This window comes from Eriocheir sinensis, chromosome 27 (assembly GCF_024679095.1).
Source record: "Eriocheir sinensis breed Jianghai 21 chromosome 27, ASM2467909v1, whole genome shotgun sequence".
Classification (NCBI taxonomy): Eukaryota; Metazoa; Arthropoda; class Malacostraca; order Decapoda; family Varunidae; genus Eriocheir; species Eriocheir sinensis.
In genome coordinates, this window is record NC_066535.1 from 14,909,308 (window position 1) to 14,933,776 (window position 24,469).

The 24,469-nt window shown below is 42.8% G+C and overlaps 2 protein-coding genes and 1 long non-coding RNA gene across 6 annotated transcripts; 2 read left to right on the forward strand and 1 right to left on the reverse strand.

Annotated features, from left to right (window-relative positions):
* The first annotated feature begins 327 nt into the window (after positions 1 to 327).
* Positions 328 to 2,153, forward strand: LOC127004179 (uncharacterized). The gene is made up of 3 exons (XR_007757679.1): positions 328 to 484; positions 995 to 1,164; positions 1,732 to 2,153. It is a non-coding gene; the product is annotated as an uncharacterized LOC127004179 (long non-coding RNA).
* Positions 2,154 to 4,466: 2,313 nt separating this feature from the next.
* Positions 4,467 to 24,305, reverse strand: LOC127004180 (zinc metalloproteinase nas-4-like). Of its 3 annotated transcripts, none has more exons than XM_050871661.1 (14): positions 24,192 to 24,305; positions 13,692 to 13,865; positions 13,150 to 13,203; positions 12,558 to 12,806; positions 11,994 to 12,057; positions 11,349 to 11,461; positions 11,153 to 11,249; positions 10,666 to 10,783; positions 9,651 to 9,895; positions 8,921 to 9,027; positions 8,144 to 8,237; positions 7,798 to 7,911; positions 5,983 to 6,111; positions 4,467 to 5,580 (listed from the first exon to the last, which is right to left on the reverse strand). In XM_050871661.1, the coding sequence occupies exons 4-14, from the start codon at positions 12,738 to 12,740 to the stop codon at positions 5,423 to 5,425; spliced, it is 1,422 nt and encodes a 473-aa protein (XP_050727618.1). In that variant the 5' UTR covers positions 12,741 to 12,806; positions 13,150 to 13,203; positions 13,692 to 13,865; positions 24,192 to 24,305; the 3' UTR covers positions 4,467 to 5,422. The 3 variants fall into 3 exon arrangements, with proteins under 3 accessions (XP_050727618.1, XP_050727619.1, XP_050727620.1); XM_050871662.1 differs by lacking the exon at positions 24,192 to 24,305 and adding an exon at positions 14,250 to 14,350; XM_050871663.1 differs by lacking the exon at positions 5,983 to 6,111.
* On the forward strand, positions 16,416 to 24,150 carry LOC127004181 (glutamate receptor ionotropic, kainate glr-3-like). Of its 2 annotated transcripts, XM_050871665.1 has the most exons (11): positions 16,416 to 16,669; positions 16,797 to 16,897; positions 17,996 to 18,086; positions 18,590 to 18,745; positions 19,487 to 19,581; positions 20,303 to 20,400; positions 20,904 to 21,118; positions 21,359 to 21,523; positions 22,399 to 22,505; positions 22,779 to 22,936; positions 23,800 to 24,150. In XM_050871665.1, the coding sequence occupies exons 1-11, from the start codon at positions 16,628 to 16,630 to the stop codon at positions 23,886 to 23,888; spliced, it is 1,317 nt and encodes a 438-aa protein (XP_050727622.1). In that variant the 5' UTR covers positions 16,416 to 16,627; the 3' UTR covers positions 23,889 to 24,150. The 2 variants fall into 2 exon arrangements, with proteins under 2 accessions (XP_050727622.1, XP_050727621.1); XM_050871664.1 differs by lacking the exon at positions 23,800 to 24,150 and having other exon boundaries at positions 22,779 to 23,201.
* Positions 24,306 to 24,469: the final 164 nt, after the last annotated feature.

Here is a 24,469-nt window from a genome sequence, read left to right on the forward strand (position 1 = left end):
AGGTCATCTCTGTGCTCCCCAGTATGCCAAAATTTATACATCAGTTTACGAGGGAAACAGCAGACTCCATTTTCTTTGACAGGGCATTAAGAGAAATTAAATAACTGCAAGGGTGACTCTGGTAATGCTTCATGTTATTCAGGGCCTATTATAAGCGTCCAAACTAAACTATATTATCCCTGTGTAATTTCCTAAATTGTTCTCCTTTTTATATCAGCGCCAAACACTTGAGCTACAAGGAATTTTCGTCATATATTGTGTTTGGTTGGGAAGCTTACAAACTTGCTGTACTGGACTGGACTGTAAAACCTCAATACTTTTACACACACACACACACACACACACACACACACACACAATGAAAAGTTTGAAAAAGAGTTGCCATGTGCAGGCTGTTTGGTCTCCTGACAGTTACCATAGGTCTTGACTCAGAAAATTCATATAAGCTGCCTTACTAATGAGACTTTCTATACAACAAAGTGAGGTCATTCTTTGTTAATTTATGCCATAAGTTCCTGGTTATCATGTGTGTGAAGATACCCTAAACTTAACCTAACCTAACCTAGCAAAACCCCAAACAGTTACCAAAGGTCTTGACTCAGAAAATTCATATAAGCTGCCTTACTAATGAGACTTTCTATACAACAAAGTGAGGTCATTCTTTGTTAAGTTATGCCATAAGTTGCTGGCTATCATGTGTGTGAAGATACCCTAAACTTAACCTAACCTAACCTAACAAAACCACAAACAGTTACCATACGTCTTGACTCAGAAAATTCATATAAGCTGCCTTACTAATGAGACTTTCTATACAACAAAGTGAGGATATTCTTTGCTAATTTATGCCGTAAGTTGCTGGCTATCATGTGTGTGAAGATGCCCTAAACTTAACCTAACCTAACCTTACAAAACCACAAACAGTTACCATAGGTCTTGACTCAGAAAATTCATATAAGCTGCCTTACTAATGAGACTTTCTATATAACAAAGTGAGGTCATTCTTTGTTAATTTATGCCATAAGTTGCTGGCTATCATGTGTGTGAAGATACCCTAAACTTAACCTAACCTAACCTAACAAAACCACAAACAGTTACCATAGGTCTTGACTCAGAAAATTCATATAAGCTGCCTTACTAATGAGACTTTCTATACAACAAAGTGAGGTCATTCTTTGTTAATTTATGCCATAAGTTACTGGCTATCATGTGTGTGAAGATACCCTAAACTTAACCTAACCTAACCTAGCAAAACCCCAAACAGTTACCAAAGGTCTTGACTCAGAAAATTCATATAAGCTGCCTTACTAATGACACTTTCTATATAACAAAGTGAGGTCATTCTTTGTCAAGTTATGCCATAAGTTGCTGGCTATCATGTGTGTGAAGATACCCTAAACTTAACCTAACCTAACCTAACAAAACCACAAACAGTTACCATACGTCTTGACTCAGAAAATTCATATAAGCTGCTTTACTAATGAGACTTTCTATATAACAAAGTGAGGTCAATCTTTGTTAATTTATGCCATAAGTTGCTGGCTATCATGTGTGTGAAGATACCCTAAACTTAACCTAACCTAACCTAACAAAACCCCAAACAGTTACCATAGGTCTTGACTCAGAAAATTCATATAAGCTGCCTTACTAATGAGACTTACTATACAACAAAGTGAGGTCATTCTTTGTTAATTTATGCCATAAGTTGCTGGCTATCATATACAACAAAGTGAGGTCATTCTTTGTTAATTTATGCCATAAGTTGCTGGCTATCATGTGTGTGAAGATACCCTAAACTTAACCTAACCTAACCTAACAAAACCCCAAACAGTTACCATACGTCTTGACTCAGAAAATTCATATAAGCTGCCTTACTAATGAGACTTTCTATACAACAAAGTGAGGTCAATCTTTGTTAATTTATGCCATAAGTTGCTGGCTATCATGTGTGTGAAGATACCCTAAACTTAACCTAACCTAACCTAACAAAACCACAAACAGTTACCATACATCTTGACTCAGAAAATTCATATAAGCTGCCTTACTAATGAGACTTTCTATACAACAAAGTGAGGTCATTCTTTGTTAATTTATGCCATAAGTTGCTGGCTATCATGTGTGTGAAGATACCCTAAACTTAACCTAACCTAACCTAACAAAACCACAAAGTTACCATACATCTTGACTCAGAAAATTCATATAAGCTGCCTTACTAATGAGACTTTCTATACAACAAAGTGAGGTCAATCTTTGTTAATTTATCCCATAAGTTGCTGGCTATCATGTGTGTGAAGATACCCTAAACTTAACCTAACCTAACCTAACAAAACCACAAACAGTTACCATACATCTTGACTCAGAAAATTCATATAAGCTGCTTTACTAATGAGACTTTCTATACAACAAAGTGAGGTCAATCTTTGTTAATTTAAGCCATAAGTTGCTGGCTATAATGTGTGTGAAGATACCCTAAACTTAACCTTACCTAACCTAACAAAACCACAAACAGTTACCACAGGTCTTGACTCAAAAAATTCATATAAACTGCCTTACTAATGAGACTTTCTATACAACAAAGTGAGGTCATTCTTTGTTAATTTATGCCATAAGTTGCTGGCTATAATGTGTGTGAAGATACCCTAAACTTAACCTAACCTAACCTAGCAAAACCCCAAACAGTTACCAAAGGTCTTGACTCAGAAAATTCATATAAGCTGCCTTACTAATGAGACTTTCTATACAACAAAGTGAGGTCATTCTTTGTTAATTTATGCCATAAGTTGCTGACTATCATGTTTGTGAAGATACCCTAAACTTAACCTAACCTAACCAAACAAAACCCAAAACAGTTACCATAGGCCTTGACTCAGAAAATTGATATAAGCTGTTTCACTAATGAGACTTTCTATACAACAAAGTGAGGCCATTCTTTGTTAATTTATGCCATAAGTTGCTGGCTATCATCTGTGTGAAGATACCCTAAACTTAACCTAACCTAACAAAACCCCAAACAGTTACCATAGGCCTTGACTCAGAAAATTCATATAAGCTGCCTTACTAATGAGACTTTCTATACAACAAAGTGAGGTCATTCTTTGTTAATTTATGCTAAAAATTGCTCCCTACTCCATGTAACACACTAGTACCTAATCTAACACTCCCTAATTCACATGCAACACACTGGAACCCCAAAGCTAACACCCCCAAAACCCTTCTTCATTACATAATATTCAAAGGACGCCTGGAAGTAACAAGTAATACAAATTTTAGCGAGCCGATACACTTTAAACGTATAAAAGAACGTGAATGACGGCTGCTTCAAATACCAACGCACCAAACCACCACTCCGAGACGCTTCGAAGCCTCACAGAGACAAGGATCACGATACAGTAATTAGGAGGTGATAAGATACCTGCTCTTTCACATATAACACAATAGAGTCACAGAGCATCGATTAACGTGGTGTGAAAGACAAAAATGAACTTACCTTGGAATTAATTATGTCACTCTTGCTGGAAGCCTCACTCTCCTTCCTCTGCGGGTTCCTTACTGCCAGATAATCCTCTTTGATCACTCTTTTCACCGCCTTATACACAACTGCTGCTGCTCACACTATATCACGTGACACTTCAGTTATTCATTATGATATGTCCACGGTTAACACGCCATAATTCACCTCGTAATGCACTAAATATCCATAAAGTCCCAGACGTGGATCATCTCCGGGTCTCGAGTTTACATTATGGCGGCCAGATTATCGTACTCAGAGCCTCGTATTTACCGGTTTTTGGCCCATAAGGTGCCAAGAAACACCAATAATTAACCATTTAAATGATAACCATATATGAAGGCCGTTATTTGGGTGATGAAAACAGTTTTAGGGTCCGAAATCGGCAAAATAAGAGGCAGAGTACGACAATCTAGCAACGCTGGGCCTCTCACGTGCAACACCAGAAGGCGGAGAAGCGTAATTTCCAATATATGATAGTACATTTCAGTCATCTCTGGCCCTGAGGTTTAGTTCAATAGAGGATTTTCAAAGCTGCTTCCGTTTTTATTTACTTTTTTTATAGCGACTGGAGCGTAGACAGAGAGACCCGTATATGCAGTGTTGCCCTCTGTATAGAAACCGCTTCGAAGGTTGGCTACCCACATTATCGAACTGCATTTTTATTTTTCGAGGCTTGGAATTATATGCTGCGTGTCCAGAATTCATATGTTTACCTTCTCAGCATTACGTTTGAGCTTGGTCTTGGCATCAGTAGGCTACTCCTTATATGCTACTCATGTTAAGTCTAGTTCCCTCCCTATTACATCCTTCTAATTAAAATTCGTCCATTCTAATTATATATAGGTGATTCGTCTCTCTCTCTCTCTCTCTCTCTCTCTCTCTCTCTCTCTCTCTCCACATAGTTTCGTACACAAGGGATATAGGATGCAATCAAACACGCCTTTTTTTTTAACAAACATGTTATAATTGATTGGTAAATACTGGAACGTTAATATATGTGTACCGTTTTTAGTACAAGTTCGTCATCAATAAATATCTACCGGGGAAAATAGTCTAAATTTTAATAGTAGGTCATATTCTTCAACAATGACCTTTATTTTGAGTAGGCTACACGATTATGATTTATTGTGATTAGGTATTACATCTTATTCTTTGTGTTTTCTGGGGAGAGAGAGAGAGAGAGAGAGAGAGAGAGAGAGAGAGAGAGAGAGAGAGCAGAATATTACAAAGCGGCAAAGTAATTTCAGATAGTGAGGAAACCGCTGAAAAAAAAGACAATAGGGAGACCATAGAGAGACATTTACTAATTAATAACTGGTATGTATAACGATTTCAATAACACCAATATATTATGCTTGGTTCAGGGGCATATATTATAGAGCCAGAGTAAATAATTGAAAAGATATGGTAAGCGTGTTGAAAAGTAAAGGATATATCAGCACATGCTTGAACTCGCTACAACCCACACGCATTCAGTACACAAGAACCACTGTTATGACGGGACGGAAAAAGAGAGAGAGAAAGAAAGAGAGAATAAAAGAAAGATAGATAGATAGATGAATAGAAAGGTGAATAATAGAGGAGATAACAGCACATCATGAACCTCGCTAGTACAATATCACGTATTCAATAAATTAGCTCCACTTTTAAGACGGACCGGGAAGAGACGAGAAACGATGTGGATATTGTGTCTAGTGGAATTCGAATTAATGAACTTTTACTGTATCGATAACGGGAACTGATCTTAATCTGTCGGTGTCTTCTTCCGTCTTATTTTAATTGGACCATATCGTTGAGAGCACCTTTATATGATACTTACGTTTTCCCATTCACCTGCCTTCTTCACCATGATAAACAAGAAAATGCTAAATGGGTAAAGTGAAGAATCAACATTTGGGAAGACCCGCCAGCAATTCACGAGAGCAGGGCGCCCGTGGGCTCGTCATCGCAAACACGGCAGGACTTCTTGCAGTAGAGCAGCATGTAACCGCTGTTGGAGTGACACTGGCCCATCTTGCTCCAGGAATCGCAGTATCTGTTCTTGTCCTCGCAGCGCTTGGAGGATATCAGATCTGTGTGGGAGAGGAGGGAGAGTCAACTTAGAGAAACTCAATGGGGGATGTTGTCTTGATGCTACGGTTGAAATATTTAAGATAAAGTTTGCTAATGAAGGATATCCCTCGTGCAGCTCCCTCCCTCTCCGTCCGCCTCCTCTCCATCCCCAATACTGCATGCAAGAACAACAGTAAGAATAGTGTGTGGCTCGCTGTCTTTCCCTACCAAGGCGTCCACTATATAGCTATATACTCACACGACGTTGCTTTAACATACTTGCCCAGTCAATCGTATGTGTGTGTGTTTGTAAGTATGGGAGGGGTAGGTAGGTAGGAGGATGGGTGTGGGTGCGTGTGTGGGTGTGGGTGCTGTAAACTGAAGCGCGGCTCCCTGAAGACAGAAGCTGAGAGGAGACTAACCTGCCGCGTGATCGTGACAGAGGCCGCAGGATTTCTTGCAGAAGATGGTCATGTACTCGGGATTCTTGGTGCACTCCTGAGCCTTGCTCCAAGTCGTGCAGTAAACACTCTGATCTTGGCACTCCTTACCTGCAGCACCACCTGGTATTACTGGCCTGTCAGCCGCTGAGCCACATGGCGAAGATATTTCATGCAACACACTTCTTTTATGCATGTGACAAACTGTCTCGCTGACTGACTTACAAGGGAAGTGTGAGTATTTTCCTCGAGGATCGAAGTGGTGCACGCCCCAGTGGCGAAATTGTGCTCAAAACTAATCATATAAAACTATTTACTGAAAGTCAATGCAATAAGTGCTCTCCAAATTAATTCCATACATAGTATTCATTACTTTTGTATGCAAGATGATCTTTCATGCTAGTGTTGCTGACGTCCACTCATCCCAGACACAAAGTTTGCCCAAGATTACTACCACCAGTGAGAAACCTGGTAATTTAGATGGGCTGTTGGACTGGCCACAGAGCAAAGCTTCATTTGATTAATGTGAAAAGTCTTAGGGGTGTTACATATCTTTTCATTAACTTCTTAGTGACAAGTACCATAAGGCTTTTGTCTCAAAGGTGTGTAACATCATACTATAATGAACTTAGAGGAATTTCAGGTAATCCCATCCCTAATAAGAATGCTCATCAAGCTGCCGTCTACTGGCGCAGGCCACACCAGCGGTACTCAACGACCCCCGCCGCCCGGAAGGCACACAGCACGCAACCTGCCCGCTCCTAACATCACCTGCCCTCCTCGTCCCCCCCTCCTAGGCGTACTCCATATAATTAGGCAGCTTTATCGATGCGGGTGAGTGCATTTGTATATTCGTGTAGAAGAGGGAGGCGGAAATATTAGTATTTCGGTGAATATGGTAAATATGGTGAATATGGTAAATATGGTGAATATGTTGGCGGGTGCAGTGACCGCGGCCACCGGTGTCTGGCGGGGCGGGGCGGGGACTCGTCTAGACCGTACAGGTGGGCGTGAAGAGAGCGAGGGAATAATTGAACAGCAAACTGAGACCAAGAAAGAAGAACCGTCTCCCTGGTATGGCATACAGATATACATGTTAAACGCAAGCAGCACAAACGCAGCGATATATGATTTGTTTGCCATTTCGCACGCACCACTCCAAATAGTACTCATCCAAGAAAGAGAAAAAAAAACGTAGCAGCGGTATGAAAATAAACTATCGTCAGAGTAGTATTTTTTTATCAACCGTTATGTAAAGACTTCCTTTTTTTTACAACAAAGGAGACGCCTCAAAGCCAACAAAAAGAGTAGAAAAAGCCCGCTACTCACCGCTCCCATAATAGACAACACTAAGGACCCTAATTATTTTTTCATATGATATGGAAATAAAAACATACGTAGGAACTTAGAGGTAAAAAGAAATATAACATCCTTTTTCCCCAGCCCTTAGGTGCTCCCCTGGACGCCTTGCCCTGCCCAGACTGCTGCCCACCCGTTGAATACGTCGCCAAGTAATGACAAACAATACAAGCAATGGTGTTAAGGAATATGAAAGAAGCACAGAGGAGGAAGACAATGGAGCAGCCAAATAGTTCCTACTCTAGCCTGTTCTTGCCAGTGTTTGGGCGAGCGAGGTGGAGAAGGAGGAGACGGAGGAGGGCGGTGCCAATTAACTCATTTCCCTCAATACTCCTTTACCCCTTATTCCCCTTAAAAGGTAAAATCTCCCTTAGAAATTTCAACTCTGAGGGAGAAAGAGAGCAGAAAACACCCCTGAGGAGGAGGAGGAGCACCCACCGCACTGCCTGCACGCCTTCCTGCAGTTAATGTTCATCCACACAGGGTTGACCTCACACTCGCCGCGGTCCGCCCAAGTCTGGCAATAGTGCTGGTCGTTGTCCGCACACTCCTCTGAAAGGGGGGGAAGAGGGGGGAGAAGGGAGGTTAGGATGATGATGATGATGATGATGAAAGCTAGATCGATAGATAGACAGATGGAGAATATGAATACTAATAAACACTATGTACAGAATTATTGACGGGTCTTGCGTAACACCCTCCCCCCAACCCCCAACACACACACACACACACACACACACACACACACACACACACACACACACACACACACACACACACACACCTGTAGCGGCGGCGATCATCGGGGAGTTGGTGGTGAAGTAGTAAGTGGATGTGTTGGCGCAGTTATATAGTTTCTGCAGCTTCTCCACATCCCGCTGCACGACACAAATAAACAAAAGAAAACATTAATCAGCTGTTGAGTCTGTACTAATATCCTTCCCTAGTCAGTCCCGCTGTGTTGGTGTCTGGCATTTTACGTTTTTATTAAGGAAATCCATGTTTGAAATTAATAGTATTGTTGCTGCTCTTATTGATAGTTAGCATTATTATTATTATTAACATTAGTATTAGTATTATCATTATTATCATAGTTGTTTTTGTCTTTTTTGTTGTTCATGCTCCTCCCTCAGTCTCCCGCTCGCATATTCCTGAACTGTAGAGGTTAGGAAATATTAAGTTATCGAAATGCACATAATAGTCTTTGCTGGGAACTACTCTGGTAATAATTAGAAGAGGATTACGTGGTTAGTTTGTGAGCAACGACCCGCGTGTCACCCAGGGCTCAGCGGCTGGGGGAGGTGCTAATCACGTCTATACTTCGGGAATATGCCTCCGCCCAGCCTCCTCCTCACCACCGTTGCCAGATTATCGTACTCAGAGCATAGTATTTACCGGTTTCTGACGCCTAACTATTCCCAAGAAACATCAGGATCTAACTCTTTTAACGATAACTATAAATGTGTTTCGTTATTGGCGCCCAGAAGACAGCTTTGGGGTAGGAAGTCGGGAAATATTAGCGGCTGAGTACGACAATCTGGCATCGTTCCTCCTCGCCCACCTTGGAGAAGCCGTGACGCTGGCCCATCTCGGCGCCACTCTCCCGCGGGATGATGGTCGGCCGTCCCTGCTTGGCGAAGGCGTAGGGGCCGTAGTGCATCACTGACTCTGCGGGGGTAGCGGGAGAGACAGCGATATTATACCTACAGACATGAGTTTAAAGTAATGTACAGGAGGTGATCATGCGGCGTTTGTTGAAGGGAAAATAACGTCTAATAAGAGAACAGCGGTTTTTTTCCTTGAGCATTTCATAGCTTACATTAGACGTCGCATGTCGAAACGTCTATTTTTTTGTTTATTTTACTCTAAAGGAAGCAGATCAAAGGGGCAAAACAAAGGAGGTAACTATGAAAGGAAAAACAAAGAAGTAGACCGTGGAGGGAAAACAAGGGAGGAAACCATGAAGGGAAGGAAAAGCACAGGAGTAAACAATGAAAAGAAAAAAAGCAAATGAGTAAACTAATGGAGGGAAAAAACAAGGGAATGAACTTAAAGAGATAAAGAAAAATAAGGATAAATAATGATAAAATAAGGAAAAAATAAGGAAACAACAGGACCAAAACAAAACAAGAAAATCCAACAAAAAAATCCAGAAAATAACTCCAATCAGAGAGGCGTCACAATAGGCTATTCCCCTCTTAAAAAAAAAAAAAGTTGAAGTCACAGGAAGCCTTACGAGTCCTACACCACCACAAATATAGTAACAGAAAACAACAACCAAACATCCTCACCCAGATCATAAGGGATGCCGAGACTCAGAATCTTGTCCCAGCCGTACTTGTCGAAATTGTTCTTCCTGCCCTTTTGCACGTTGAACATATTGATGGTGATGTAGTTGTCGCGGTCGGAGCGGGATTGCTCGTGCCAGAATCCCGCCGCGTGCATGAACTCGTGAATGACGATGCCGACGTAGATGCAGCCGGGCCCCAGCGACACTTCCTGGGCCCCGTGCATGCGACCCACCGAGGAGGAGCATCTGGACACACGGAGGGGAGGAGAAGAATTGAGCAAGGAAGGAAGGAATGAAGGAAGGATAGAAGGAAGGAAGGATGGATGGGTGGATAGAAGGAAGAACGAGAGAAAGAAAGGGGGAAGGAAATGAAACAAGGAAGAAGGAAAGAAAGAAAGAAAAAATGAAAGAAATTAAAAAAGGAGGCAAAGATATAACGAAAACGAAGGAAAGATAGAAAGGAGAAAGCAAGAAAGTAAGAAAGAATGAAAGAAAGAAAAAGAAAGAAAAGGGGGAAAGAAATGAAGCAAGGAAGAAAGAAAGAAGGAAAGAAATTAAACGAAGAAGAAAGAAGGAAAGAAATTAAGAAAGAAAGAAAGAAATCAAGAAAGAGAGGAGGCAAAGAGATAACGAATGATATGGCAAGTAAAGAAAAAAATCAAAGAAGGAAAGAAAGAAGAAAGGAAAAAAATGAAAGAAAAAAGAAAAAAATGAAAGAAAAAAGAAAGAAAATAAATAATAAAAGAAAAAAAGGAAGAAAAAAGAAAACAAGAAAGAAAGAAAGAAAATAGGATGCAAGAACTAAAGAAACAATCAAAGAAAGACAAAAAACAAAAACAACAACAACAGAGAAATAAATATCACACAACACATACATCACAAAAAACAAAATCCTTCCAATTCAAACAAAACAAAACAAGCAGGTAACAAAAAACACAAGACCCTGCTGCCACCTCCACCCTCGAGCAGGCAAGCATGGTAGGACGTGGGGGCAGCAGGAGTCCTTCACCACCCACCCGTCGCCCTTCAGGATATGGATGTAGTCCTTCTCGATGGTGCGCGGGACGAACCGGATGCAGGACTTAATGTGGAACTCGCTCATGGCCTTGGCGATCGTCCCCCGAGCGTATTTATCTACCAAAGACCAGTGCCCACGTTCTTAGACATTTCGCCGCCATAGTAGGCTACACATATTTGACAAGGCTTCCGTAGGTGTTCTAATCATTTCCCCGGGTAGTTTTATGACCCTGATAGTGGTTTGACCCTTCCTCTGTATCATGAACCTAAAAATACACTCATTATAACCCGGCTGATCTTCTTTTTGAACTTTGGAAATAGTTGATGTGAGGGATGGAAGCATACGACAATACCGATGATTTAGAAGTTTAGAGGAAGATTGAGAAAAATTAGTTAAAAATAGATGGCAAACGTAGGAAAAGTAGGAGAATGGGAAGGAAAACTAGGTTGAGAGAGAGAGAGAGAGAGAGAGAGAGAGAGACGTACCGTAGGCCTGTGATATCACGTAGGGGATGATTCCATTGGGCCAGCGACGGTGAATGTCTATCATAGCGCTTCTTCCCATCCTGGCCGACGACTGTTTCTGTGAGATAGATAGACAGACAGATGGATAGATAGATATAGACAGATAGATAGAGAGAGAGAAAGTATCCCCCTTCGTCGCCTCCTCCGGTATACTCACGCCGTGCGCCAGGTCCGAGAGGGAGTCCTTTGGGCCGAGCATGATGTCTCCCTGGAAGAGGCCGGCCATCTCGATGGGGTCCGTCTGGCTGCTGGTGTCGATGGTGTCGTGGACTGCGAGGGGCGAGAGAGGGAAAGAATAGGCTTACACAGGGTCCGGCTTGGTGCTGCTGCCGTTTAGATTGCGTGTGTGTGTGTGTGTGTGTGTGTGTGTGTGTATTTACCTAGTTGTATTTATCTAGCGGTAGTGTACTGTGTGTGGACAATGATCATAATGCTGTTTCCATAATATCTACATTAGTCCAGCCAGTAATTCACCAAGATCTGATAATGAGCTGGGCTCGTCATCGCCAGCAGGTACCCTCCCGATTAGAGTAAGTTCATAGTCGATCTCTGGGTACTGCTGGGACCTTGACACACCACACACCCCAGCCCTCTTGCTCAACGGGGCTCGAGCGTTAGACCATCAGGGTAGAGCCTTGATCCACCGAGCTATCGGGGAGTGTGTGTGTTTGGAGGTAGGGGGGAGGAATGAAATAAAAATGACGAATACAAACACAGCACAGTCACAGCAAGGATCAGCGTGGAGCCTTGTGTCTGGCCAGCTGAGCCTCGCCGCGCATCAGCCTCAAGGCCACACACTTACTCATGCCTTCGCTCTTCTCGAAGTCTGAGGGGCTGAGCGGCGAGCCAGGCGTGTCGGTCTCGATCTGCAGGAAAGAGAGATAGAATTATTGTTGATAATCACTATTCATAATTCTGAAGTAACCAAGACTTTTTAATCAAACTCATCGCGACGCTAATTTTCAGTATGCAATAAATGAATGCTATTGAAATATATATATATATATATATATATATATATATATATATATATATATATATATATATATATATATATATATATATATAAGTACTATTACAAAACAAGATTAATATAACTCAAACCACAAACTCTTTTATACTTTCGAGTCACAAGTCAATAACACCCTTCAAGAATTTAGTTTATTTATTCTAATTTCGAGCTTAAGAATTCAAATAGCCATAAATTACATGGCCGATTCAAATATGTAACTAACGCAAGCAAAGAAGTAAGTAGTAGAAGTAGTAGAAGTAATCTAAGTAAGAAGTAATTCGTATTCATCTTTGACGGACGGAAGTTTACAACACTGATCTATAACACAACAGTACAAGCCATCCCATGACTTACCGTGTCCGGCTTGCCCATCGGCAGCTCCGGCAGGTTATTGGGGTCGGAGAAGATCTGTCCCCCGTCCGCGTGCTGCACGTTGGGGTCCGAGGAGCGGCCCGTCACGCCCGCGTTGGTCTCGAGGGTGGCGCACAGGCACGCCCATACCGCCGCCCACACGGAGGACCAGAGCAGGGCCACCATGCTCCATCCGGCACGCCCACTCCCAGCCGATCGAGGCGAAGTAAGTTACGGTCGCGATGAACACTCCTGAAAGAAGAACAATGCTGGTAAAGATCTCATTCACAGCACTAGCTTTTGTTTGTGCTTTCGAGGTTAAAAAATTAAAAAATAAAACAACACACACACACACACACACACACACACACACACACACACACACACACACACACACACACACCGATATAATACCCGAAATCTAGAAAACACTGATGAATTCTAATAAGTAATCGGAACCTCCATGTCCTATACTTGGTAGTTTCTCCCTAACAGTTACCGTTCATACCAAACAAATTCAATTCATTCTTCCATTAGAGGCGTGGCAGCGTCTGTGCTCTGGCCTCACATAACACAGCTGTAACTGTTCCCTTACCGCCCGGGGCATGTAGGGAGAGGCGACGTGCTCGAGGGCGGGGGCTGCAGACGACTGGCTCCGGCGAGGCGTGGCGGCAGCAGGTGGAGACGGACCGCGGAAACGAGATACATTTATAGTGATGGTGGTGCCAGCATCGTATCGATTACCATAACACCTTGCCATATGTATGCTAGTCCAACACAGCTAAACCGAACTTACACAAGAAACTAATTATACAGACGCCTAGGTCCTTTAATTAATTCTTATTGAATATCGTAGCTTAGCGAGTTGGCACCAACACGCAAAAGACATCTCTGCATTCAACAGGTCTCACAGTGATCAAGCTCGTTTTACTGAAGAGCTTATCGTGTTACATGAATCATTTACTGGGTAGATAGATAGATAGATAGATAGAGAAAGAGATAGACAGACAGACAGAGAGAGATAAACAGAGACTATAAGTGACAGAAGATGAAACGGAGAGCATAAATTAGCAATAAATCCATCAAATGCTCCCCGACAACCCCCTATGCCGTTACGTAATAGTGCAGCCAGTCCACCTGTTTGTCGCAGCGTGCGGTGAGTGTCGCGTGTCTGAACGGTGAACACAAGGTCGCAGGGAAGGCCTTGAAGACAGGGAGGAACTTGGGATTCGTTCCTTGATCAACAATCCAGCAAGGAATGGAGAAGAGTTCCTCGGCATCAACGAGGGAGTAGCAGGAATCATTCTCAGGCTGCAAAACAAATACTAAATTAAAATACTCTAAACTGTAGCACGACCACCAACTTCTAGTGACGATGAAGATGGAAAAATCAATGGAGTTATGAAATGAGCATAAAACCGAATTTTTAGTCGGTGTGGGAGACTTGAACGTCAATGTAATGACCAAAAATATTGATAAAACAGCAACTGGTAATTTTGAATAGAAAAAAAAGAGAAAGGATCAATTTATAGAGTTTGCAAAGAGAAACACTTAAATAAATGAACATATTTTTTTCCGCCATAGAATGAACAGGAAGTGGACATGGAAAATTTCTATGGAGAGCAGATGAACGAAATCGAGATTATTCTTGCTAAAATCCAAACTTAATGAACGATGTAATAGTACTAAACAAACTTAAATCCAGCGGCCAACAATTGATGAGAAGTAAATCTAAGGGAGCAGGCGGAAGATTTCAGTTTCAGAGTTCACTCAAGTTCTCGCATCCACTTGACGAAGCTGGAAAAAAATGAAGGCAATAGGTAACAAATTAATTAACCGTGATGGAAGCAGCACTGTTATTAAAGGGGCTATTACACTGGGCTAATTTTCCGTGGCTCTTCACTCAAACCACGATTTCCGCTAGCGTGGTCTTCAATTGTTTCTTGTTATTGCTGCTAATGAAGATGGTGAGTAATACCGTCGTCCTTCAGTGAAATCTACCGTAGCTTTGGAAGATCGTGGACACGTTAGAAAACCACGGAAATATGAGAACCACGCCAGCGGAAATCGTGGTTTGACTGAAGATCCACGGAAAATTTGCCCAGCGTAATAGCCTCTTAAGCTGGAGGAAAGCTGCCTCTGAGTGCACGGTAAAATAACAAAGAAAACAAGATATCTTACAAAAAGCTGAAATAAATAAGAAAAAAAGGAAGAGATGGAGTTAATAGATAGGACAAAGCATATTAACTACAGAAAAATTAGTGATATCCGTAAAGTTAACAAGGTTTATATTTAGCATCCGTAAATTCAACAGTGGCTTATGGGTGTTCCGAGGCCCCCATGATGCAACAACAAAATGTGTAACTACCATCACCGCTACCACCACCACCATAACGGCCACCACCATCACCAACACCGCTACCACCATCATCACTACCGCCACCACCACCACCACTATTTTTCTTGTTTTTCAATTCGCGATAAAACCTGTTGAAAAATAAAAACCTTTCAGCATCATAAGAACGAGAAAAGTATCTGTGAAAAAAAAGAAAAAAATAAACTGATCTATATAGCGTGGGAATATAATTATGGAATTTGTGTGTGTGTGTGTGTGTGTGTGTCGAGAGAGAGAGAGAGAGAGAGAGAGAGAGAGAGAGAGAGAGAGAGAGAGAGAGAGAGAGAGAGAGAGAGAGAGAGAGAGAGAGATTTACATAGATTTACATAGAAAATCAGACCACACAGACCCCATGGTCCAGACTTGGTGGTCTGTCCTTAAACCTAAGTGATTTTACATTAATCAGAAGACTCCAAAACGTTGCATTTCTACTCTAGTTGATATTAAGTTGAAGGAAGTGACGGTCGAGCTTATTTTTGAAGGAGTCAATCGTGTTACACTGGACCACTGACGGTGGAAGCTTATTCCATTCTCGCACTACAACGTTGGTGAAGAAAAATTTGGTGCAGTCTGAATTTACTTGTCTACATCTGAGTTTTACGCCATTGTTCCTCGTGCGCAAAGTGTCATCGATCATAAACAATGTTGATCTGTCTACATTCGTGAAACCATTAAGTATTTTAAAACATTCGATCAGTTTTCCTCGGAGGCGACGTTTCAAGAGAGAACATGTTAAGGGTAGAAAGCCTTTCTTCGTAGGATTTGTTGCGCAAGGAAGGGATCATTTTCGTTGCCCGACGCTGAACACCTTCTAATTTAGCAATATCCTTTGCATGGTGGGGAGACCAAAACTGTACCGCATATTCCAAGTGGGGTCTGACTAAACTGTTGTAGAGCGAGTATTACATCTTTATTCTTGAATACAAAGTTTCTTTTAATGAAGCCCAACATTCTGTTCGCTTTATTTGCTGCATCGAGGCTTTGCTGGGAGAATGGGAGGTTGGCCGCGCTTTTGACCCCCAAGTCTTTGACGCATTGACCGCTTTTGAGTTTAACGCCGCGCATTTCGTATTCGACCTGCTTATTCCTCGTTCCAACTTGAAGGACATGGCACTTGTCTACGTTAAAGGGCATCTCCCATCTATCCGACCAAGCTTATATTTTTTGAAAATACTCTTGGTGGCTTTGCCTGTCTTCGTCAGTGAGAACCGAGAGAGAGAGAGAGAGAGAGAGAGAGAGAGAGAGAGAGAGAGAGAGACTCACCAGGTAAAGTGTTATAATGCCACAAAAATTTATAACCTTTCCCTCCGATATTAAATCCACGACAGCTCCAACAACCGAATATAAAAACTCAAATCAAAATCAACATATATTTCCGCGGCTTCCCCGGTGAAAATGTTAGTATCCCTGTTAGCATTCTTTGTTTTGTTTTTTGCATTTGAAAATAAAAATGATAATGACTTTGGACCAGACGAGCGCTCCTATGTATCAGCGCGACGAGAGCACCGCACTGTTCCCTCGGAGGAGCCTCAGGACTGACACGGCAGGAGGGCTCGAGAGTGACGCACAGCAGAGGAGCTTGAGAGTGACGCACGGCAGAGGAGCTTGAGAGTGACGCACGGCAGAGGAGCATAAGAGTGACACGTGACAGGAGAACTTGAGCGCCCTGAAAGTGAAGATGGAGGACGCCGACGACTGCATCAGGGTCGGGGTGGGAAATGTAAGTGTAATGCACCTCTTTTTTAATAATTGTTCTCGTTTTCAAATAATAATGATCTTAATCCGTCAGTCAATCCGTGTCGTGCCCAAGGAAGGTCGTGTGTCAGTCGCTCCTCTTCCTCCCACAGTTCATGCCGCACATCATCACCGGCGGCAATGCGACGCACCCGATCATCCGAGGCACGATACTGGAGCTGTTCGAGTCCATTGGCCACAAGCTGGGACGATGGTGGGTGAGGAGCTGACACGAGATGACTTATAGATAGGGCCAAGTCAGTCCTCTCCAGGGATTGCCTTTAAGCACTGTTGTTTACATAGGAGTCCAAATACGAGAACATATGGCGATATCACTTATAGTCTTATACACATTCTCAGTTTTCTCATTGGACTAGAAAACGAGTGCGTGCAAACACTCCTCCCAAAATTGACCTCTTTTTCGGCCACCTCTCTTGATTCTTTATTTTAGGAGCAGCGAGTAGCGGGCTTTTTTTTTTATTATTGTTTCCTTTCTTGTGTGCCCTTGAGCTGTCTCCTTTGTTGTAAAAAAAAAATGTATCTGAATCCAGGTACACGATTTTTTTCCTGATTTGATGAACCACTACATTTTTTGCATCAGCGTCATCCACATTGAGTACATAATGCTGCACATCCGTTTCACCCAAGTAATATTTAATCATCATGCATCAGGCCACATATTTGTTAATCCTCTGCCCTTCCTCACCTCTGCCTCTACCGGCACTACTCGCCACACGTTTACTTGCCTTGTCCTCGCAACGCCTCGCAAAGTTCTCCAGCACTCCGCGCCCCAGACAAAGCACAAGTAACGACACAATTTCTTGACCCGAGTGCAAGTGCGAGTGGAAGTTCTCAGGCTGGTATTGCAAGACACTTTCCCTTCTCACATCAGCTATTTCTAAAGGTCAAAGGGGGATATCATTCAGGTTCTAATGATTGTTTTTTTAGGCTCAGGGTACAGAAGAAGGGTCAAACTACCACCAGGGTCATAAAACTACTCCTGGAAGTGCCCACAACTCCTACGAAAGCCTTGTCAAATATGTGTTTCTTTAGGCTCAGGGTACAGAAGAAGGGTCAAACTACCACCAGGGTCATAAAACTACTCCTGGAAGTGCCCACAACTCCTGCGAAAGCCTTGTCAAATAGGTGTTCTTGGGCGGCGAAATGTCTTATGATACGCCCCTGAGTGTGCTTGATTATCATGACATATTACAAGAACGTGTGTTTGTATTATGCCTCAACCCTGGCACAGACTCCTCTTCACCTGTGCCAGCTCCCTCACTGACACCCGCCCTTCCTTTGCTCCCTCCAGCGTGCGCTACATCATGGAGCCGAACAACATGGGCGGCATAAAGCTGCCCAACGGGACCTGGACGGGCATCATGGGCATGCTGCAGCGAGACGTGAGTTGGGGGCTCGAAGTCCTGCACTTTAAAAATTAACTCCCATTTTTTTTTAACAGCTTTGCTCTTTCCTGTTATCTCAAGTGAGTCAAATTTTGTTATGTTAAACCCGAACATGTGACCTACGTATATCGCACCTTGGATATGACTGATGTGTTTTATGAACAATTCGCTGTAGGGAAATCTCTACAATTAATGGAATGTTACCCACCTATTTAGTAATCATTTCAGGGGCAAAAAAAAAAAAAAAAAAAAATACAATCATGGAAAACTGAGCTTAAGGATGAAAAAAGTCACTGTAAGAAGAAAAAAATGAGCTGAAGTATGAAAAAAAATCACTGTCTGGGTAAAAAAAATTCAAAACATCCTTATTATGACCATGGGTGACTTTTTCTCTTCACCTTGTCTCCATTAATTCTCCCAAGTTAGTAGTTTATTTCTTCCTTCCCAATGTGAGTACTAACTGGAAGGATGTGTTCAAATTGGCGACTCTACCCCACCAGGTAATCGACATCACGACCATTGGCATCCTGTCCCACGCGCGGACCGAGGTGTGCGACTGGACCGAATACCTGTACATGGAGGAGCACACCGTCAGCTACAGGCGCCCCGTCATCGAGTCCGACATAGGAGGCTTCTATAAACCTTTCTCGTGGGAGGTGGGGAAGACTCTGTCCATTCTCAAACTCACATATACTCCATTTACGCTAACTTGGCGAAATAGCTCCTCCCCTTCCCCTAGATAGCACACCGCATTGGTCAGTTCACGTTTAAGCCACGCCCCTTCTCCGTATAAGGCTGATCGTGATTGGTGGATGTAGGGGGGAGGTGGGGAAGACTGCCCATTTTCAAACTCACATATACTCCATTTACGCTAACTTGGCGAAATAGCTCCTCCCCTTCCCCTAGATAGCACACCGCATTGGTCAGTTCACGTTTAAGCCACGCCCCTTCTCCGTATAAGGCTGATCGTGATTGGTGGATGTAGGGGGGAGGTGAGGAAGCTTCTGTCCATTCTGAAACTCATAGTAGACCCCATTTACGCCAATATGGCGAGAAAGCTCCTCCCCTTCCCCTAGATAGCACACCGCATTGGTCAGTTCACGTTTAAGCCACGCCCCTTCTCCATATAAGGCTGATCGTGATTGGTGGATGCCGAGAGGAGGGGAGGAAGCTTCTGTCCATTCTGAAATATATGGTATACTCCAAACTCCAAACGTAAAACTTTTAACGGGGAATAAGTTGGATTTTTTTTCACGGTTAGCCTAAAGGAAGCAACTCAAGGGAAAAATCAATAAATCAATCAATAAATAAATGAATAAATAAATAAAGTTCGGAAAAGCAAGAAAGCAAGGTGCAGGGGTGTGACTCTCCTATAATACCCTCGTGTGTGGCTGCAGGTGTGGCTGTGGGTGGCTCTGGTGCTGGCGGTGATGCCCACCTGCCACACGCTGCTCAGGAAGGCACGCCAGCGACTGCCGCGCCCCCAAGAAAGGTGAGATAGATACTTTATGGTTTTAAGCAACTGACTGTGGATTTTGAGGGTAGTGCTAGTTTGGGTCTGTTGCCAACGTTAATCCAGTAGGTGGAAACGTTTATGCTGTAGATGGCAACGTTAATCCTGTAGGTGGCAACGTTGATCCTGTAGGTGGCAACATTGATCCTGTAGGTGGCAATGTTGATCATGTAGGTGGCAACGTTTAAGCTGTAGGTGGCAACGTTTATTCTGTAGGTGGCAACGTTGATCCTGTAGCGTCATTAGTTTGTCTATCATTTCCTCCCAGCGCCTTTCAGCCAGTTCACTCCCGTCCTGTATCACGTCCGCACGTACACGTTCGTATAATGTTTGCGTCACAACTAATATACGTACTTTAGTATATTCAGCGTATGTCTCTCCCATCATCACATGTCCAGACAACACCCTGAACAACATACATAAAGATAGTTGTTCCCGGACAGGCATAGTCTACGGTAATGTTTTTCAGGTTTTGTTATTGCGACCCAGTTCACTTTGGATCATTTCCCTTACGACTCTCTTTGAAGATTTTTGTCATTGGTAAGAGCTCTGTGCCTCCCTTTCTTTAGTATTTAGTTATCTACTGTAGTGGGCAATATCTCGCGACCCTGTTGTGGAGCGCGACCCGTATAGATACTTGCGAAAATCTCGATCTAAAGAATATCTATAAGTTAATATTTCTTTGCATCGCGTTCAACAGCAGGGTGAAGACAGGAGACCACCAGGAGCAGCCTCCCGCCCAGGGCAACGTGGTGCACGACTCCCTGATGTGGACCGTGTCAGCCCTCCTGGCCCAGTGTGAGTCTTTGGGCATCACGAGGATGTGTTAGCGAGGAGTGTTAAGGGGACCATATTCTCAGTTAGACATATCGCCGCCCAAGCACACACACATTTGGCAAGGCTTTCGTAGGAGTTGTGGGCATTTCCATGGGTAGTTTTATGATCCTGGTGGTAGTTTGACCCTTCTTCTGTACCATGAACCTAAATAACACTCATTAGAACACGGCTGGTCTCCTTTTGGGCCTTTGGAAATAGTTGATGTGAGAGGCGGAAGCGTCTGAGAATACTTAGTTCCAAAGAAAGAAAAGGATACTAATCGGGTTCTCATGAGCATTTTTGTTTGTCGCGTTCATGGTACGGAAGCTTTGTCAAACACCCACCAGGCTCCCCTTGCCACTAAAGCCTTGTCAAATGTGTGTGTGCTTGGGCGCCAAAGTGCTTAAAAATTTGGCCTTTAGGCTTCTCAATTATCACCCCACTTCTCGATAATTTATAACGCAGCGTCATCGCCTCTTCGCCAGCGCTGCCTCTGCGAACTCCTCGTGGCGTGGTGAAGGTGCTGACGGGGCTGTGGCTGCTGCTGGCCCTCATCCTGGTTACGGTGTACCGCTCCAACCTCAAGGCGATGCTCATCCTGCCCAAGCTCAACCTGCCCTTCGACAGTCTGGAGGAGCTGACGAACACTCGCATCCCCGTCTGGGTATCGATAAGCTCAGTGCTCCACGCGGCTGCCCTGGTAACTCTTATTTTGTTTTTACTTTCATAATTTCATGTCTAAACGTGTGCCAAATGTAAGGTTTGATAAGTATATTCAAAGGGCCGTTACTTCGAAGGGCTTACGCAAGGAATGTAGTATGCATCAATTTGTGTTTTACATGTTATAGAGATTAGGTCCCTTGAGCTCACTTTCCTTTCTTCTTTTCATAAAACGAGAGAAAAGCATATCTCTTACACGTTTTTTTTCTTCTTTTCATAGGATGGGGAGAAGGACTCCACCATGGGACGCTTCAACCTGCTCATCAACAGCGTGGGCAAGCCGAACAACGTGAGCCAGGCGATCGTGGAGTTGCTGGCGGGACTGCAAGCCTTGGGCGGGCCTCGCTCCGCCCTGGTCCAGATCATACACGCACACTTCGCGAAGGTAACAACGAGCATGCTTTACCCGGGCAGTCGATTTAACATGAGTGTCACAACGTTCTCCTTTCCTTATTATCCACTTCACACAAGTACGCGCATCACTTTGTTGTTCCCGCTGCGAGGAGGTAACGAGAAAAGTTCAGCACTTTCACTTCAAATAGGATATTCGACGCAGTATTGTGGCCTGCCATTTCCACTTAATACATTATGGCCTTTACCGACATCCTCGCATGTAATAAAACTATAAAAATACACTCAAATGCTTCACCAGCCCAGGGCCGTTGTTTCATAAGGATGGGCTTTCGGAGATGCAGCTCTGAATTTCTTATCCTTTTCTAGCCTCGAATATTTTCACCAAGCAATTTGCAGTAATATCGACTAGCTGGTTTATTCTTTCAGCTGCCAACATATGGCAGGAAATACTGTCAGAGAGAGTCTGAATAAAATATGTAAAAATAAATCCAGGGGGAGCACGCCATCGTCACTCGTAGTTTTGAACTCGCGGCTCTGTCCCACTGGCCTGAATTTCTATCAAGTTCTACGGCCCTGAGTAACCAATCAACGCTTATCATTACATAGTCATATACCTGCTTTTTCGGCCACCTCTTCGGATTCTTTACAGGAGCAGCGAGTAGCGGGCTTTTTATTTTATTGTTGTTTCCTTTTTTTGTGTCCTTGTGCTGTCTCCTTTGCTGTAAAAAAAAAAAAAACCTTAAGCGACCATTAATGAAAAGCTGTATCTTTGGAAAATACTGTGGCCACTTAGTATACGTATAATATTTTGTCTTCATAGACAGGATCATATACTGTCGACGGCAATCACTGTGAAAACTTTATTTTCCACAAGTTATAAAAGTTATGTGTATATCCTTTTCTTAGACAGGGAACTGTTCTCTCTACCTGATGTCCCAGAGCTTCCTGAAGACCAACATTGGCTGCCTCTTTCTTCAAAAAAATTCTCCGCTGAAGGATAAAGTTGACCCCATGTGAGGACGAATCAATTTTGGGTTCATTAGTCCATTGCAAGTCAGTGCTCAAAGTGCGAATAATGATATAATGCACTTTTATTCTTATTTTCCATGGATTTAAAGTGTTTTTGTTTACATCTATTAGGTTATCCACCACTAAATATCTTTTTTTATATAATAGTCGACTCTTTATTTGTATTTTTTCATTGATACTAATTTCCTGTTCTCTATACAAATTAACTCATTACCCACTGAATATCTTCCTTTTTGTAATACGCAACTTTTACTTAGAATAAGTAACTGGCGGGAGTTCGGGATACTGGATCGCATGTACCGTCGCGGCGTGGCCAAGGCCGAGGAGTGCCTCAAGCCCATCTCGGCGAGGCTGGACTCGTGGCGCACCCTCAGCCTGGGGGACTTTTACGGCGTCTTCTTGGTCTACGCTGGCGGTGAGGATACAGTGATGAGTCCCAACGTTGCCAGATTGTTGTACTCAGCCTCTTACATTTACCAACTTCCAACCCAAAAACCGTCTCCTGGGCCCCAATAACTAGATTCATTTATATTTATCGTTAAAATAGTTAATTCCTGATGTTTCGTGGCAATAGTTAGGCGTCAAAAACCCGTAAATACTATGCTCTGAGTACGATAATCTAGCAACGGTGGTGATGACCCATTATTAAGGACACAACCTCCCCTGCTATGAGTATAGGTTTGCAACACTTGTGGGTCTTTTCGCAACTATGGAGAGGCTGAACTTATCATTAAAGGAGATTCGTTTTGATAGAAATACATACGACTGTAATACTTGATGCTTAGAAATGCTGTTAATTACGTGAAGTAAAGTTCTCGTGACTTCCAGAATCTTTATCACTATATATAATTTTTTTATAGTCGAATCACTTCAACATCATGTCCAGTTCATATCATTGTCTCGAAGCACCGGAGCAGGGTAGTATTCGGTGGGACTAGAAATCTACCTCATTCATTTGTCCAGTAGTCTCAGTGGCAATAGTAATTATATAACCAATCAATCATAGCTGGATATAAACATTAAAATCATACCAAAGAAAAGGTAGACACTTAAAGGACATTCTTGACACAATCATCTCCACCATTCACTCACGCCACGAGCACCACTTTTTTTTAAGGTTGTCACTGAGTCATATCAACCACAGAATGCATTACCTTGTGAGTATACGTAAAGTAACCTCACCTACCGAAATCTAATAATGGTCTTTGGAATATAACAGCGGGAATATAGATTTATGCGATTTTCCCTGAGTTTATCATTATTATTCCCCCCCCCCAGGAGTGGTAATAGCAGTCGTGGTGTTCATGATCGAAGTGACGTTTGGGAAATCCCTCAAGACACACAAGAACCAACGGATGTTCTACTAAACCTACAAACATCTTATAATCGAAAACATACTGCCTGGGTTATACTGGAACGATTCTTCTTGTCCATAATGGTGTGAGAATACGCAAAATGTCATTGTGATATGTAGCCGTACGTGTATCCTCAAAAACCTACATTACATTAGATTAGAATAAAGGTTCAGCATTATAAGTCTCTAATTTCCTCATAAAAAGGTGGTGATAAATAAGTGTGTGTGTGTGTGTGTGTGTGTGTGTGTGTGTGTGTGTGTCGTTGCTGAGTTTATAATGTGGTAATAGATTAACGATGAGTTTTGTGGTACTTACATTATCCCCGACGAAGTGTTTGCACCTTTTGCAGACCATCATGTCCGTCTTCCCAGGCCACACAAACGTTATTCTCTCTCTCTCTCTCTCTCTCTCTCTCTCTCTCTCTCTCTCTCTCTCTCTCTCTCTCTCTCTCTCTCCCTGGTTGGCTTTCCTTTTCTGGGTACTAATAACTGATGCTTGGAAATCCTGTTAGTTACGTTAATTAGAGTTCTTGTGACGTCCAGAATCTTTATCACTGATCGAATCACTCCAACAACATGCCCAGTTTCAAATCA

What these genes read in the sequence shown, in the direction of transcription:
- LOC127004180 (XM_050871661.1), bottom strand. Translation starts at nt 12,740, where the DNA reads ATGGTGGCCCTGCTCTGGTCCTCCGTGTGGGCGGCGGTATGGGCGTGC. An exon ending in CATATCCTGAAGGGCGACGG is followed by an intron (nt 9,896 to 10,665) that starts GTGGGTGGTGAA and finishes CCGTGTGTCCAG; the next exon opens with ATGCTCCTCCTCGGTGGGTC. An exon ending in AGCGTCACGGCTTCTCCAAG is followed by an intron (nt 8,238 to 8,920) that starts GTGGGCGAGGAG and finishes TGTGTCGTGCAG; the next exon opens with CGGGATGTGGAGAAGCTGCA.
- LOC127004181 (XM_050871664.1), top strand. Translation starts at nt 16,628, where the DNA reads ATGGAGGACGCCGACGACTGCATCAGGGTCGGGGTGGGAAAT. An exon ending in GGCCACAAGCTGGGACGATG is followed by an intron (nt 16,898 to 17,995) that starts GTGGGTGAGGAG and finishes TGCTCCCTCCAG; the next exon opens with CGTGCGCTACATCATGGAGC. An exon ending in TACACGCACACTTCGCGAAG is followed by an intron (nt 21,524 to 22,398) that starts GTAACAACGAGC and finishes TCCTTTTCTTAG; the next exon opens with ACAGGGAACTGTTCTCTCTA.